This window comes from Prinia subflava, chromosome Z (genome assembly GCF_021018805.1).
Source record: "Prinia subflava isolate CZ2003 ecotype Zambia chromosome Z, Cam_Psub_1.2, whole genome shotgun sequence".
Classification (NCBI taxonomy): Eukaryota; Metazoa; Chordata; class Aves; order Passeriformes; family Cisticolidae; genus Prinia; species Prinia subflava.
Window position 1 is genome coordinate 44769289 of NC_086283.1, and position 12740 is coordinate 44782028.

The window sequence follows — 12740 nt, forward strand, 5'->3', positions numbered from 1 at the left end:
TTATATTGCATTTTCCTCAAGAATCAAAAAGAACAGTCTATTAAAAAAAACCCCAAAAATCCCCTAAACCAAAACAAAAAACCCCTAAACCAAAGAGTTTACTGACCAGCTGCTTCTGTTTAAGCCCAACTGCTTTTGTATTGATGCAGCATAGCTTGGGCATGATGTCATGTGAAGGGCCAGCAGAATATACCCTGGTTGATCTTAAAAATATGTAGGGAAGCCTTTTCTCTCTGAATGTGCATAATTTCCACTGATGGAGAAAAGAGTTGCTCACATGCAGAAAACAATAAAGTAGACTAAATGATCATAGCGGATAGGGATGTATATAGGTTAAAGAAACAGATAATGATTTTCTTGTTGTAGTGATAACTTACTTGTTATCACTACAACATAGCACCTAGTTTTAAAAACTAAAGATAGTAAAGAGCAACCATCTAATGCTTCTTCTTTGCTTTTGTATGGCCCTATGAGGATGGAAATAATTCCAGTCCTTTATTACCTATCTCCATCCATTCATTCAACCATCCATCCACCTTTGCCCTCCTTCCTAGTTCTATAGTTTGATATGCATGCATGGAGATATTTGTATAGTATATAATTTACTATACATTTAATAGAAGATTTTCTTGGTTTAAATGTTACAGGGAGAAGAAAATAAATGTAATGAGGGCTGTAGTCTATAAACAGATGTACAATACACATGTCCACAGGAATATAGAAAGTATATGGCATTTATTATCTAGCCAGTCACTTAAGGCAATGGCAAAATATATACCATTCTGAATGCCAAGGAACAATGAAAATCTTAAAGTGATAAATCTCTTTCAATGTCATGGGAACACAATTGTCACTTGTCATTACTGTGCATCTCTATATTTCTTCATATAGCCTAAATTGCCTATTCTTCCATAATTCAACACATTTAATAATGCAGAAAATCAATTAATATTTACTGACCTGTCTCTGCTTCTCCGTGATGGGAACGCAGCGTTACAGCCAGCCACTGTGCAGACATGCATCTCTTTTAAATGAACGTTTCGGTAGTGAAGCTTCACACTGTAGGAGCTCTTGAAACTTTTCTTGCAAACATAGCAGATCTTGGGGTCTGGGCTGGAGCACATTTCACCTTCTGGAGAGAACTTCTGAGGGCTGCTGTAGTTGAATGTAGAAGCAAAACTTTCATGAAGAGCAGCCATACTGGCACTGCCTCCATTGTACAGTCCATATTGGCTCATATAGAACATATCATATGTAGGGTCTGTATACTCTTCCTTCACCTTAATGACATCCTGGTTGGAAGAGTCATTGTGGTTTTCATCTGGTCGGTCACTGTGCATCATAGATTTTTCACCAGGTTCGTGGAGGCGATCATCACCTTCCAGGGATTCTTCACACAATTTAGGCTCTGATGACTCTGACTCATTTTCATAGTCTCTCTCATGCTCCTGGTCTTCAGATGTCATACTGTCTGCCCTTCTTATGTCTGGTCTGGATATACATCTGCTTCTGTCACTTTTGGAAAAGTCTTTCACAGACAGGCCTGGGCTCATTTCCTCCTGAGAATGGCAGTGATTGTCATGACCAATGTCATTCACCATCGTGCTCCTGTCATTCACCTCTTCGTCTTCATCATCAAACTCATCAGCAGTGTCAATAACTTCCTTTTCAATTTTAACTGGCATGCTTGACTTCCTTGGCTTCTTCTTGGGGGCAAGGTCTGCACTGGGCTCTGGGGTGGGCATTAACACTGAAGGTACTGATGACTCTGAAGGAGGAGGGGGATGCTGCTCCATGCCACTCACAGCTGGTATTATGGGACTGGTTGGGAGTGAGGTTGGAGGACTCACCATCTCTCCAGGAGTAAGTAAATTTCTGTAAAAAGGAGGAACAGGTTGGACAGTCTTTAAAGCTGGGAAGACCAGCTGACTGGGAAGAGGGTTCTGTAGTACTGGGTCTAGAGGGGGAGTGGTAAACCCCATCGGTGGACGCCCAGGGCTTGTTAAAGTTAGGTTGGACTTTGTACTTGCTATGACAGGAGTGGCAGCACCTGATGTAGCACGGATTAGATCTTTGTCGCGGTTATTCCTTAGCATAGGCATGTGGAGGCGGGGGTTGGGATTAGCACTGTGGCGATTGCGGCTTCTGAGAGAGCTGAAGACCATATTGCAGCCTTCAATAGTGCATCGATGCTTGATCTTCAGGTGCACAGCATTGTAGTGGATTTTAAGAGTGCCTTTGTCATAGAAAGTTTTGCCACATGCATTGCAAAACACTCTTCCTTTCCTGGAGGCTGACCCCATTCTCCTCATTCTGTGAATTCGGAATGAGCTTTTTGTGTGTTCTGTTTTTGATAAATCATTGACTGGCGTAGGTGTTTGAACAGGAGAGACACAGGCTGGCTCAGTTTTGGGCTCCACATTTGTGATGCTGGTCAAAGCATTCCTGCTGGATGCTTGCTCGTTCTTGAAAGGTGTAGGGGAAACTTCAGATTCACTGCTCTCATTATATTCGTTTTGTGTTGTAAGGCTTGGTTCACGGAGCCTCATTGCTGGCTGTTCCAGAAGGAGGCCATTTGGAGGCAGCCCCAGCAGTGGAGCAGAGACTGGATTTATGTACTGGAATGGAAGCAGGAATGCAAGGCTATTCGGGATGTTTTCAAAATGATGAATACTGGAAGGGTTGCTATTCTCCAGGTGAGCAAGGAGACTTGGGCTCCTGGTGCGATTATTGCTTTCAATAAAAGTCCTTATATCTGAATCTGTCTTTGAAGATGGCACAGCCACAGCCTGCCCTTCTTTTTCTTGAATTGCCATCAGCTCCACAATAGATTTCGTTTCTCCAAACCTCAGGAACTGCTGAAGGGTAATGATCTCTTCTTCCCTGGACATGATGGCCCAGCGGTCCAGCACCTTGCCTGCAGCATCCTAGAGGCCATATCAAAGAAACAACAAAGACAAAACACAAAGAAAAGCTTATTGATTCTGCATAATTATTGAAGAAGGTGCTCTGCTGCCTGAATATGAAACACTAAGCTCAAAAAACAAGATGCAAACAGTGTTAATAGAAGTTGACCAAACAATAAAACTTTCCATTCTTACAAATACTGTAATTAGAGTCACAGTTACAAAACCAGATTGAATTTAATAGTGTCAGAGTACACAAAATGCAGACCCCGGGACTCTGTGATCTAAAATGCTTTCCGTACTTTTATATTAACAACAGTGATCTCCGTAGAATGCTACTGTTTAGAATACATTAGTAAAACATGAACTGTTGCTGTGTACACCACTGTAAAATAAAAAAAAAATGTACCTTAATCACTATTAAACAGCAATATATTAGAAAGAGCTAAATAAATGCAATTGATAGATTTGCTCCTTAAATACAAACAGATATAAGACTGAAGCCATTTACTGGCTATTTCACAAGAAAAACTTTGATGCAAGGCAAAATGTCTTGAAAACAGCACATAATACTTGTACTATAATCCCTTTTTTCCTGGACTATTACTGGCAATTGATTGTAAGCTTGAAATCTTGGTGAGGTTTGGACTTGAGAGATTATTTTTTTGTTGCCTTGTTATAAATGACAGTTAAAAATATGTAAAAAGTAAAGATCTGATGGATGTAGATAGCATAAATGTGTAAAAATGTTGTCTCTTAATATTGCCTTCTGCTAGCAAGGGAAAAATCCAGAGGGAATACACATCAGTAATCACTAGACTATCTGTTGTTAAATATACATTAAAAAGCATTTCACACTTTCATTTTTGCTAGTAAGCATGAGATTTGCCTGAAGGTAAGACTTAAAAATTCTGCAATGTAATGTCAGGCAATCCATTCCAGCAAGTATTGATAAAAACATATTAAAATACTTATATAATGAATACATCATTTTATTGGCATCTTTCCTTTTGGGCAAATGCTGGACATAACATTAGTGCAGTAACTATAACCAACAAGAAATGTGGAAGGCCATCAAACCAGAATTATTCCAATACTTCCTCATGCATTAAACAGTTTTAAACCCTCACACAACACACCACCATACTGCCTCTTATATTTTTACATCTTGAGTCTCAGGTTCAGAACCTCACCTGAAGACTTTGAACTACACACTATTGCAAAAACCATTAACTCTTTGATTATGAAGTCTGAAAATACTTTTCTCCCTCCAACACCTTTACCCCCTGGATTTATTTTTTTATTTATTAATTAATTATTTTCAGTCTTCAGACGATTGGTTCTTCACTTCCCTCACATTTCCTACAGTGCCAAAAAATATAATTTTGCAACGTCAATACTAAAGCATGTGTTTAATGGATTAGACTTGGTTTTATTACTTCAGTTGGAATATGTTCAGTTCAGTTCATCTCTCTGGTTATAAAGTTAATGCTGAACATTAATGCCATGTATGTTTCAGTACCTTAAATACAACTACAAAATCTTTAGAAATTCTCCACAAATGAACATTTACAGTCAAACCCTGAAACACAATGAAACCCTCAGCAGCAATTAACTTGGAAAATCTTACCCAGTTGACCCAGATAGAAAGCCCAAAAACCCACCCACGTGTAGAAAATGTTCAGTCTGTATTTATAGTGATGGACGAAACATCATGAGGTTTTGGTTTACAGCATTACTATGGAAATGTGTTCACCTTTGAAGACCCCTAAGCACAGTGGACATCTCTGATTCCTATGTCCTTACAGTTCTTGATGTAGCAGTATTTTACTGTCAGTACTGTTAGATAGTACAGTCAGTACTATCTAACAGAAATCATCTGGACTATCAAATATCACTCCCAACAAGAAAAAGAAGTAAACAAAACAAAAAAAAAAAAAGTAAACAAAAAAAACCCCTAAATGGGTTGAGGGATGGGAGGAAAAAAACACCAATGCCATTAAAAATATTAAAGGACAAGTTCATATTTTAAAGCTCCAATTTTATATTTGATTTTTTCCACCCAAATAATTTTAGCTACTCTCCCCTTGGGTAAGAGCAAAAGTTTCTTACATCTAGTTCAACAACTTCCAGCAAACCACAGCAGTTCAACATATGGGTAGTTCCTACATGGAACGGCAAAACCGGATTTGAATCAGATTTTGATTCCAGGCCCTCGTTATCATATCTGACGTCATCTATACGCACATACTTCCCATCCCAAATCACAAATGTTAATTCCTTCTAACTGTAACTCCCATAGTTTAAAAATGGAAATAACATTGTCTAATTTACACTGCTTACCTGTATTGAATTAGGATTCCTATCCGCAGCCAGCTGCGGGCTGCCTTGTAATGTACTACTGCTACATTTTATTTTGGTTTTGTTTTTATTTGTAAATCACTCACAAGCTTATGTAACAGATGGATGCTTTACAAAAACTGATATAGAAATAAACAAAAGTTAATCACAGCTAGCACAGCTCATAAGAATAGTAGGTAGAGATCCTGTAACAGACTCCCACATGTGAGGGGAAGCTGGTGTCGCACAGTCCCTCCCTATCGGCAGCACAGCCAGCTCTCTGCATGCACAGGACAGGCAGGCAAGTCTCTAAAGGCACGGGTTCCTTGTATGCTTTCAGGGAATTATTCCACATCTTCACTGAGCAAAGCTAGCACTTAGCTACATAGTTACCTCTTGATGAAGCACCACCACCCTTTGTTTTATTTTGTTTAAGATTTTACAATAAGGAGCACCAGACCTTCAGCAGCTGCTAAGTCCCATTGATGAGAGAAACTGGCAGTCGAGGGTGTGATAGTCATGGGGTTACTCTTGCTGTCATAGAAAATGCAGGGAACCAGAAAGCTGCTCTTAAATAATCCTTGTCTACTCCTCTTAGTTATATCAAGCTTTATCTTGTTAATTTTCAGCAAGAAGCTTTCTGGCCTTTTTCGCACAACAAAAGTGAAGAGAAATAAGCAGATACCTGTGTTCCATAAAACTCTCACTGCTTATGGATACTGTCTAGCATATGCTTCAATATTTACACAGTAAAAGCTTTCCATAAATTATTGTAAGCATGTATTATGCATAACTAGATAAAGAGTGAATAGGAATGTCATTTTTTGATAAAACTTAAAATTAACAAAAAAATCTAACCATTATCCCATTTGAATTTAGCTATAACTAGCTAGGGATCTTTCTGTATATGGTAATACTTGATTAGAGGTTCAAGTCCTTTCTTACATGTAATCGATTTCTTGTTTCTTACAATCTCTCATGCTAAATTTTCTCCCCAAAGCCATTAAAGCATATCAACATTTAAATACTTCATGACAAAAGGTTCCAATTTATATTACTTTTTTCAGCTCACAACTGATTAAGCCAAGCCTCCAGTGACAATGTGTACAAGGAAGTCAGTGAGTACAGAGATACCACTGCATGCATACAGCTCTAAGCCAGGCAGGAGACAAGTAAGCCCAATCTGTATATCATATATTGATGCTCTGCCTTCTTTGTCCAAACTACCTTCCTTTGATTTTTAATTTAATCAATTTTATTTTGTTTTGTTTTATTTATTTATTAAATTTTATTTTACTGTGTGGATCTCTTTCTCACAAATTCAGATGAAGAAAATCTTTTAATCTTTAAACTATATTAGCTGACCTCCAAGGATCCAAGACAATAACCCATAACCTTTTCTAACTCTAACCACACACTCAAGCCTACTATTTGAATAAATAGACCCACATACGACATTAGTTCTGTAAAGTGATGTCATGGTTCATCACCCTGAACCTGCCTCCCAAATTTTGCTGACCGTATGTTAGGAAGACAAGTGTGTGTCAGGATATGCTAGAGCACATCTTGTCTTAAACTTCTGGATCAAGAAGAACACGTGGAGGTGTCAAGATTATCTTGAATGGCACAAACAGCCTACAACAGAGGATAGACACAAAGATCACTCTGATTTTTAGGAGCTTAATTGGGGAGGATTGAGAACGTGAGTCTTCATTTCCCAAAGGCCTTTAGCCTTTAAATCTTTCAATTCAGTTTTAAAACCTTCCAATTAAAAACTGCCTGTTTAGAAAATAAAGGCAGTCTACACAAGCATATGCTATAAACGTACACTGTAAACCTTGAACTTTTGTTACAAACTCAGTTATTTTAAATTCTCATTTTGTGTGAGAAGCTCCCATGACTGCTGTGACTGCATTACAAGCAGAAATTTTATATGTCTATACACAGAGAAACACATCTGTGTACATATACAACATTGGCTTTTTTCAGTATTCACTTCTTAGGATACGAAAAATGTATTTATTTACACCTGATTGGATACACAGTGAGAGATGCCTATACAAGGCTGAGATTAATAGAAAGGTTAAAAAGTAGTTAGATTACTTCTAAAACTAGCTTTATGTTCTGGGAGACACTCAAGGATTATTTTCAGGCACTACTGTGATAACTTTAGAGAATCACTCAAAGTTATACAGATTAAAAAATCATTGCTAGGCTTCCTATTTTAGTAAGTTTGCATATGCATCTAAACTGTGGCTTTTGATGCATATCAGTGAAGTTTCCTTGTTACAAAATATTGCATGTTTGATGAAATAATTAGGCTAGTTCAGGGTTTATCAAGAATTTTTCCTCTATAAGCTCTTCTTAAGGAGCAATGCATTTTCTAGCTGATCTCAAAGAAACATTTTGAATGCAACTGTAACAATTGAAAAGCAGACTGAAATATATTAATTTGGTCATATTATAATTGCACGGAATGGTTTTAATTAGGGTGTAGACATAAAAAAAATCAACATTTGTTTCTAATAAAGAAAAACCTTCATAATTTCCATGATATAGGGTTTGTTGTTTTTGTTTAGCTGAATTTTCCAGAAGCATCTCTTTGCTTCACAATTAAATTTCAAACTGTTACACTCTGGGTAGTCCTACTACTCCTGGGGTAAAAGTTACAAAAACTGTGCAGCAGCACAACAACTCACATTAGTATAGACGGGACAATGTGCAACATCTCTAACTCATTTTGACTAACTCCCACTGATCTCATTTGGACCAAAGCAAGCCCTCTATCTACTTTTCCACAGGAATATACAGTCACACATGCAATCAGATACTCATTTTCCTGATAGGAATTTTACAGTCCTGAATCTCGGTCACCTTTGCTCCTGTAAACATGAAGAAAAGATGTGCATACTCGTTCACTGTGATTTTACATGTGCAACTAATATGAGATTTAACACACTAAGTCTGCACAGAGGCATGGTTGAAATTTTTTCCCCTCAGCTGTCACTTCTCATCCACTTCCCACCAGCCTCCCTTCACCAACGGAAACCATATGAAAAAAATGCATGTTTAAGTGTCAGCAGTCCTTTCCTTGAGTTAGATTGCTGCAGCAGGAAAAAACAGTGCAGCACTACTGAGGTCTCAGTCAATAATGGAAATCTATATATTCTGACTTCACTGCAGCCTTCTTTCTGCTAGAACTGATAGTTATTCTTACCTTCTTCCCTTCTGGCACCCTCTTTCTCTTACCACTTGTTTACCTTGTCCCAAAGACACAAAGTAGGCATGAAGATACCTGCATGCTACAGGAGAAGAGAAGGTGGCTCTCTCCCCAGAGTAACACTGAGAATGATGCTGACAGTGTGTGTTCAGATGAAGACTAGCATGAAGGAAACTTTATTTACTTACATACATACATATATATATATATATATACATATATATATATATATATATATATGTATATATATATATATATACATGTATATACATGTATATATATATATATACATGTATATACATGTATATACACATACTTACATCCGTATTTTGCTGCCAAGTTTGTAACAGTACTTGCCCTGGTTCCTCTTTCTTTGCCACATCTCTTTATGCATTCAGCAGCAAAAAGTTTTTTGTTTTGACCAAAAGGACCCCCAAAGACATGTGCAAACTTTAAGAACTGGTATTTTAGACACTGGGGCAAATCTGGCTGCAATTTAGATCAAGAATAATTGCACCATAAACCTGGAGTAATTCCACAGACCACGCTGGAAAATAATTTTGACCTAACTTAGCCCTGAAACATTATGTGGAGCCAAATCCGTGTGAATATATATTGGGGGCGTACCACCATGGTGGAGCACAGCAGCTGTGTAACAACGCACAGGAGCACTGCTCAACAGTTTTGGAGTGAAAGTGAGGAACACCATGTCCTGCTGAAACTGCAGATGAAACATAAGGCAGTGGAATGCAATAATCGCAGAGGAAACCTGGCCAGGACATTAACCACCCACACTCTCGCTTAACGGCCTTCAGGGTCTTTATTGACCAAAAGTATGCAGGTCTTCTGTTTCATATCTTATCCCAAAGATGCATGCCAGAAGTGCAGACCCCTCCCTGAATAAGCAACCTGCTGAGGTGCTGGTTCTGGACTAAGCTGCATGGATTTGTATGAAAACACCTGAACACATGACTCCTTTTGGGGGCTGAACCTCCTCACAGTGTACCCAACTGCAGCATGCCTTTTCATTTTTCAGGTTCATCAATCTTAAAATGCCCTTGAAAGTATTGCCTTGAAAGTATTGTGAAATACTGAAAGAGGATGAGACTGATATTTGCCAACTACAAAGCAGCCATGGAGATTGGGGGTAATGTCTCTTACTGATTCTAGAAAAGAAACAGTAATCAGTAATTTGAACTCTTTTCCCTCTTCATGAACGTGTTTTCACCTGTGCAACTCCTGTGAAACTATTTGGATGCAAGGGCACTAGCTCTAAATGCTTTGTCTGATTTTTTAAACATGTTGTTTGACTTTTGATAAAATATTCACTTTGTTATGGATGATTATGGACCAGATAATATGGGTATATGTATAATTCACAAGACAGTTACTATTTTTTTTCCTGACTAACACTGCACACAGTATTTTTATTTTTAAAATTATAATAGATCACTATGGGGTTACAGAGTATTTAATCACAACAGCTTGAGCTTTATTTAATCATAGCAACTACATCAATTCTCTTTGTATTTGGGTGCCAGACAAGGTTGTTTTTTTTTTTTTTTTACAGCAGATGTCTATCCATACTTAGAGGAAAAAAATCTAAGCACAACCAGAGTCTGATACTCTTCTTGCATTTACTAGTTTTCAGTGTGGTATAACTGATGTGGTTTAACCCCAGTTGGCCCACAGCACCACACAGCTGCTCACTCACTATTCCCTCTGGCCCCAGTGGGTAAGAGAATTGGAGAGAAAAGGTAAACCTTCTGGGTTAAGACAAGAACAGTTTCATAATTAAAATAAAATAAAATAAAATAAAATAAAATAAAATAAAATAAAATAAAATAAAATAAAATAAAATAAAATAAAATAAAATAAAATAAAATAAAATAAAACCTAATATTGTTTATTAATAACTGGAAATGAAAAGGAGAGAGGAATAAAACCCAAGAGAAAGAAGTGATGCATAATACAATTTCTCACTGCCTGCTGAGTGATATCCAGACTATCTCCAGGCAGTGACTGGCCCCCTCCCAGCCAACTCCCTCCCGTTTATATATCGGGCATGATGTTCGAGGGTATAACTTTGGCCAGTTCAGGCCACCTGTCCTGGCCATGGTCCCTCACAGCTTCTTGTGCACCTGGTTGCTGGCAGCACACGACACTGAAAAAGTTCTTGGTTTAGGGTAAGCAACAACTAGAAATCAGCGTTATTTGAAGGATTCTCATACTAAATCCAAAAAATAGCACCGCACCAGCTACTAAGAAGACAATTAACTTTATCCCAGCCAAAGCCAGAACAAAGTACTATGATGTCAACAAAACTTGCTTTGATTTCCAACTGTTTGGTGACAAGTGTTAAAAGGCAAAAAATGCCACTATTTGATGACAGAACTCCTGTTAGAATGGATACAAATTGATAGTTAAAGCTTTAAGAAGATCCAAAGCAATAGTTTAGCAGTTCTCCTTATCTCATTTATTTTGAAGTACTAGGGACATCTCCCAGGTATTTTGTCCTTCTTGCTCCAAAAACTGCAGAAATTTTCAAATGCCAACATTTATTCCCTTTACCATCCATTCAGGCTGAGATTCCAAAAGACTACTGGAAATGAGAAATTAATGTGATGTGAACATAGACTTTACAGTATCTCCTCACAAAAATATTTTTAATGCACATTAAAGGGGAAGCATTTGTTCTCACTATTCCAGAAATTGTAGAATATCAAGACTTTGTTGAAATTGTTTATTCAAATTTCTTAAACAGCTTTGAAAGCCATAACCTTGGACCTAAAGTACAGAGAATATTTTGACACCTTTACTTCTCAAAACCTGCTAGAGTGGAAAATTCATTGAAGTATTTGAAGAAGCTTTGCCACTAATTTTGCCTAAGCATGTTTGTCCTTAGGCCAACATGGCTACTAGAGGTAATTAAACTACCAAGCACATAGTGTATATGTGTAAAATTTAGAGTGCATGAGGTGCCACAGGCACTTTTCAGATAGCATGTAAACAGAGACATGAACATGGTAAGCCACGAAAATAATTTCATCTATAAACTAACTTTAGAACACAATTTTGCATGTAAGTGGGTTAGAAATAACTATCATGCTTTTAGTAGTAGTAATGATTGATATTCATTCTCACTTTCAAAAATTTTTCCACATATATTTGCCCATTTTCTTATAGTACATAAAAGAATTTGCCTTGATACTATCAGTCACCAAAAATCACTTGTGCTTTTGCTTTTTGGTCTTAGTGCTGCAAAACTTTCTGAAAAGTAAAGCTATATTTTCTAAAAGTTATATTTTTTGTGCTCTACCAGTCTTTCAGTAAGTGTAGTAAGCGCTTTTGGACCCTCAGTTTCACCAACACTGAAAGAAAGACACATAATTTTTATGAGAAACAGGAGATATTCACAAAAAGCACTCATAAGGTATTGTATTTGCAATACGCATAGCCACAGGAGACACCCAGCCTCTCTTCAGCCAAGACTTTTCCCGATGCACTATGAGATAATATAAACAAATCGTGTCTGATATCCTTGCTCTAGTAACACAGACTACAACAAATGCAGGGCAAGACATCTAACCAGTCAAGTCAAATCAAATTATCAGATGGTCCTTACCTCACTTTAAATTTAAACTGACTAAAACCATAACCCTAACTGGAAAACATAACCAACAAAAGCTGAGTCTTTCTGGGCTTGTCAGTAAAACTTCAACTAAGTAAGAAATTTGCCTGACCAGGAGCATTGCAAGGAATTGAGGAGTTACACAAGGCCATAAACAATGGAATGAAAGTGCCAATGAGTTATACTCATAAAGTGGATTTCATTACATGCTTGGTTTTCTGATTGAATCCAAATTGTGTCTCAATAAGGGGATTCAGCTGTACTATATGCAGGATATATGAATGGCAGCAGAATCAGGAGATTGATTTCCATCTTTACTATTCATTAGGGGACTATGCATTATTACTTGCAATATATACTACAAGATCTTAATGAGGCTTTTTTCTTTTATTGCTTACCGAAAAAATTTACACCAATAAAACACAGGTGTATCATAGGTGACAATGTGATGTAAAAGGGAGACGGCAGAATGCAGAAGTGACACGAAAGAGTCAAAGGTCACTGGAATACAAAAGGGCATGAAGCTAGATATCAGTTTGAACCTATTAGAGGCAGTGAAATGCAAGAGAAAGTGGGGAAATTATATTACAGTGTACAAAGTAATAATAACTGTGCCTTCATGTCTTAATACCCTCTTGTCCCA

The 12740-nt window shown here is 37.5% G+C and overlaps 1 protein-coding gene across 10 annotated transcripts in view; it reads right to left on the reverse strand.

The window, feature by feature from the left end:
• BNC2 (basonuclin zinc finger protein 2) overlaps positions 1–12740 on the reverse strand; it is a 346571-nt gene that overhangs the window by 32657 nt on the left and 301174 nt on the right. For all 10 annotated transcript variants that reach the window (XM_063423714.1, XM_063423713.1, XM_063423711.1 and 7 more), the window contains one exon: positions 961–2927. In XM_063423714.1, the coding sequence (XP_063279784.1) occupies positions 961–2927 (1967 nt within the window). The remainder of the gene's footprint in view (positions 1–960; positions 2928–12740) is intronic.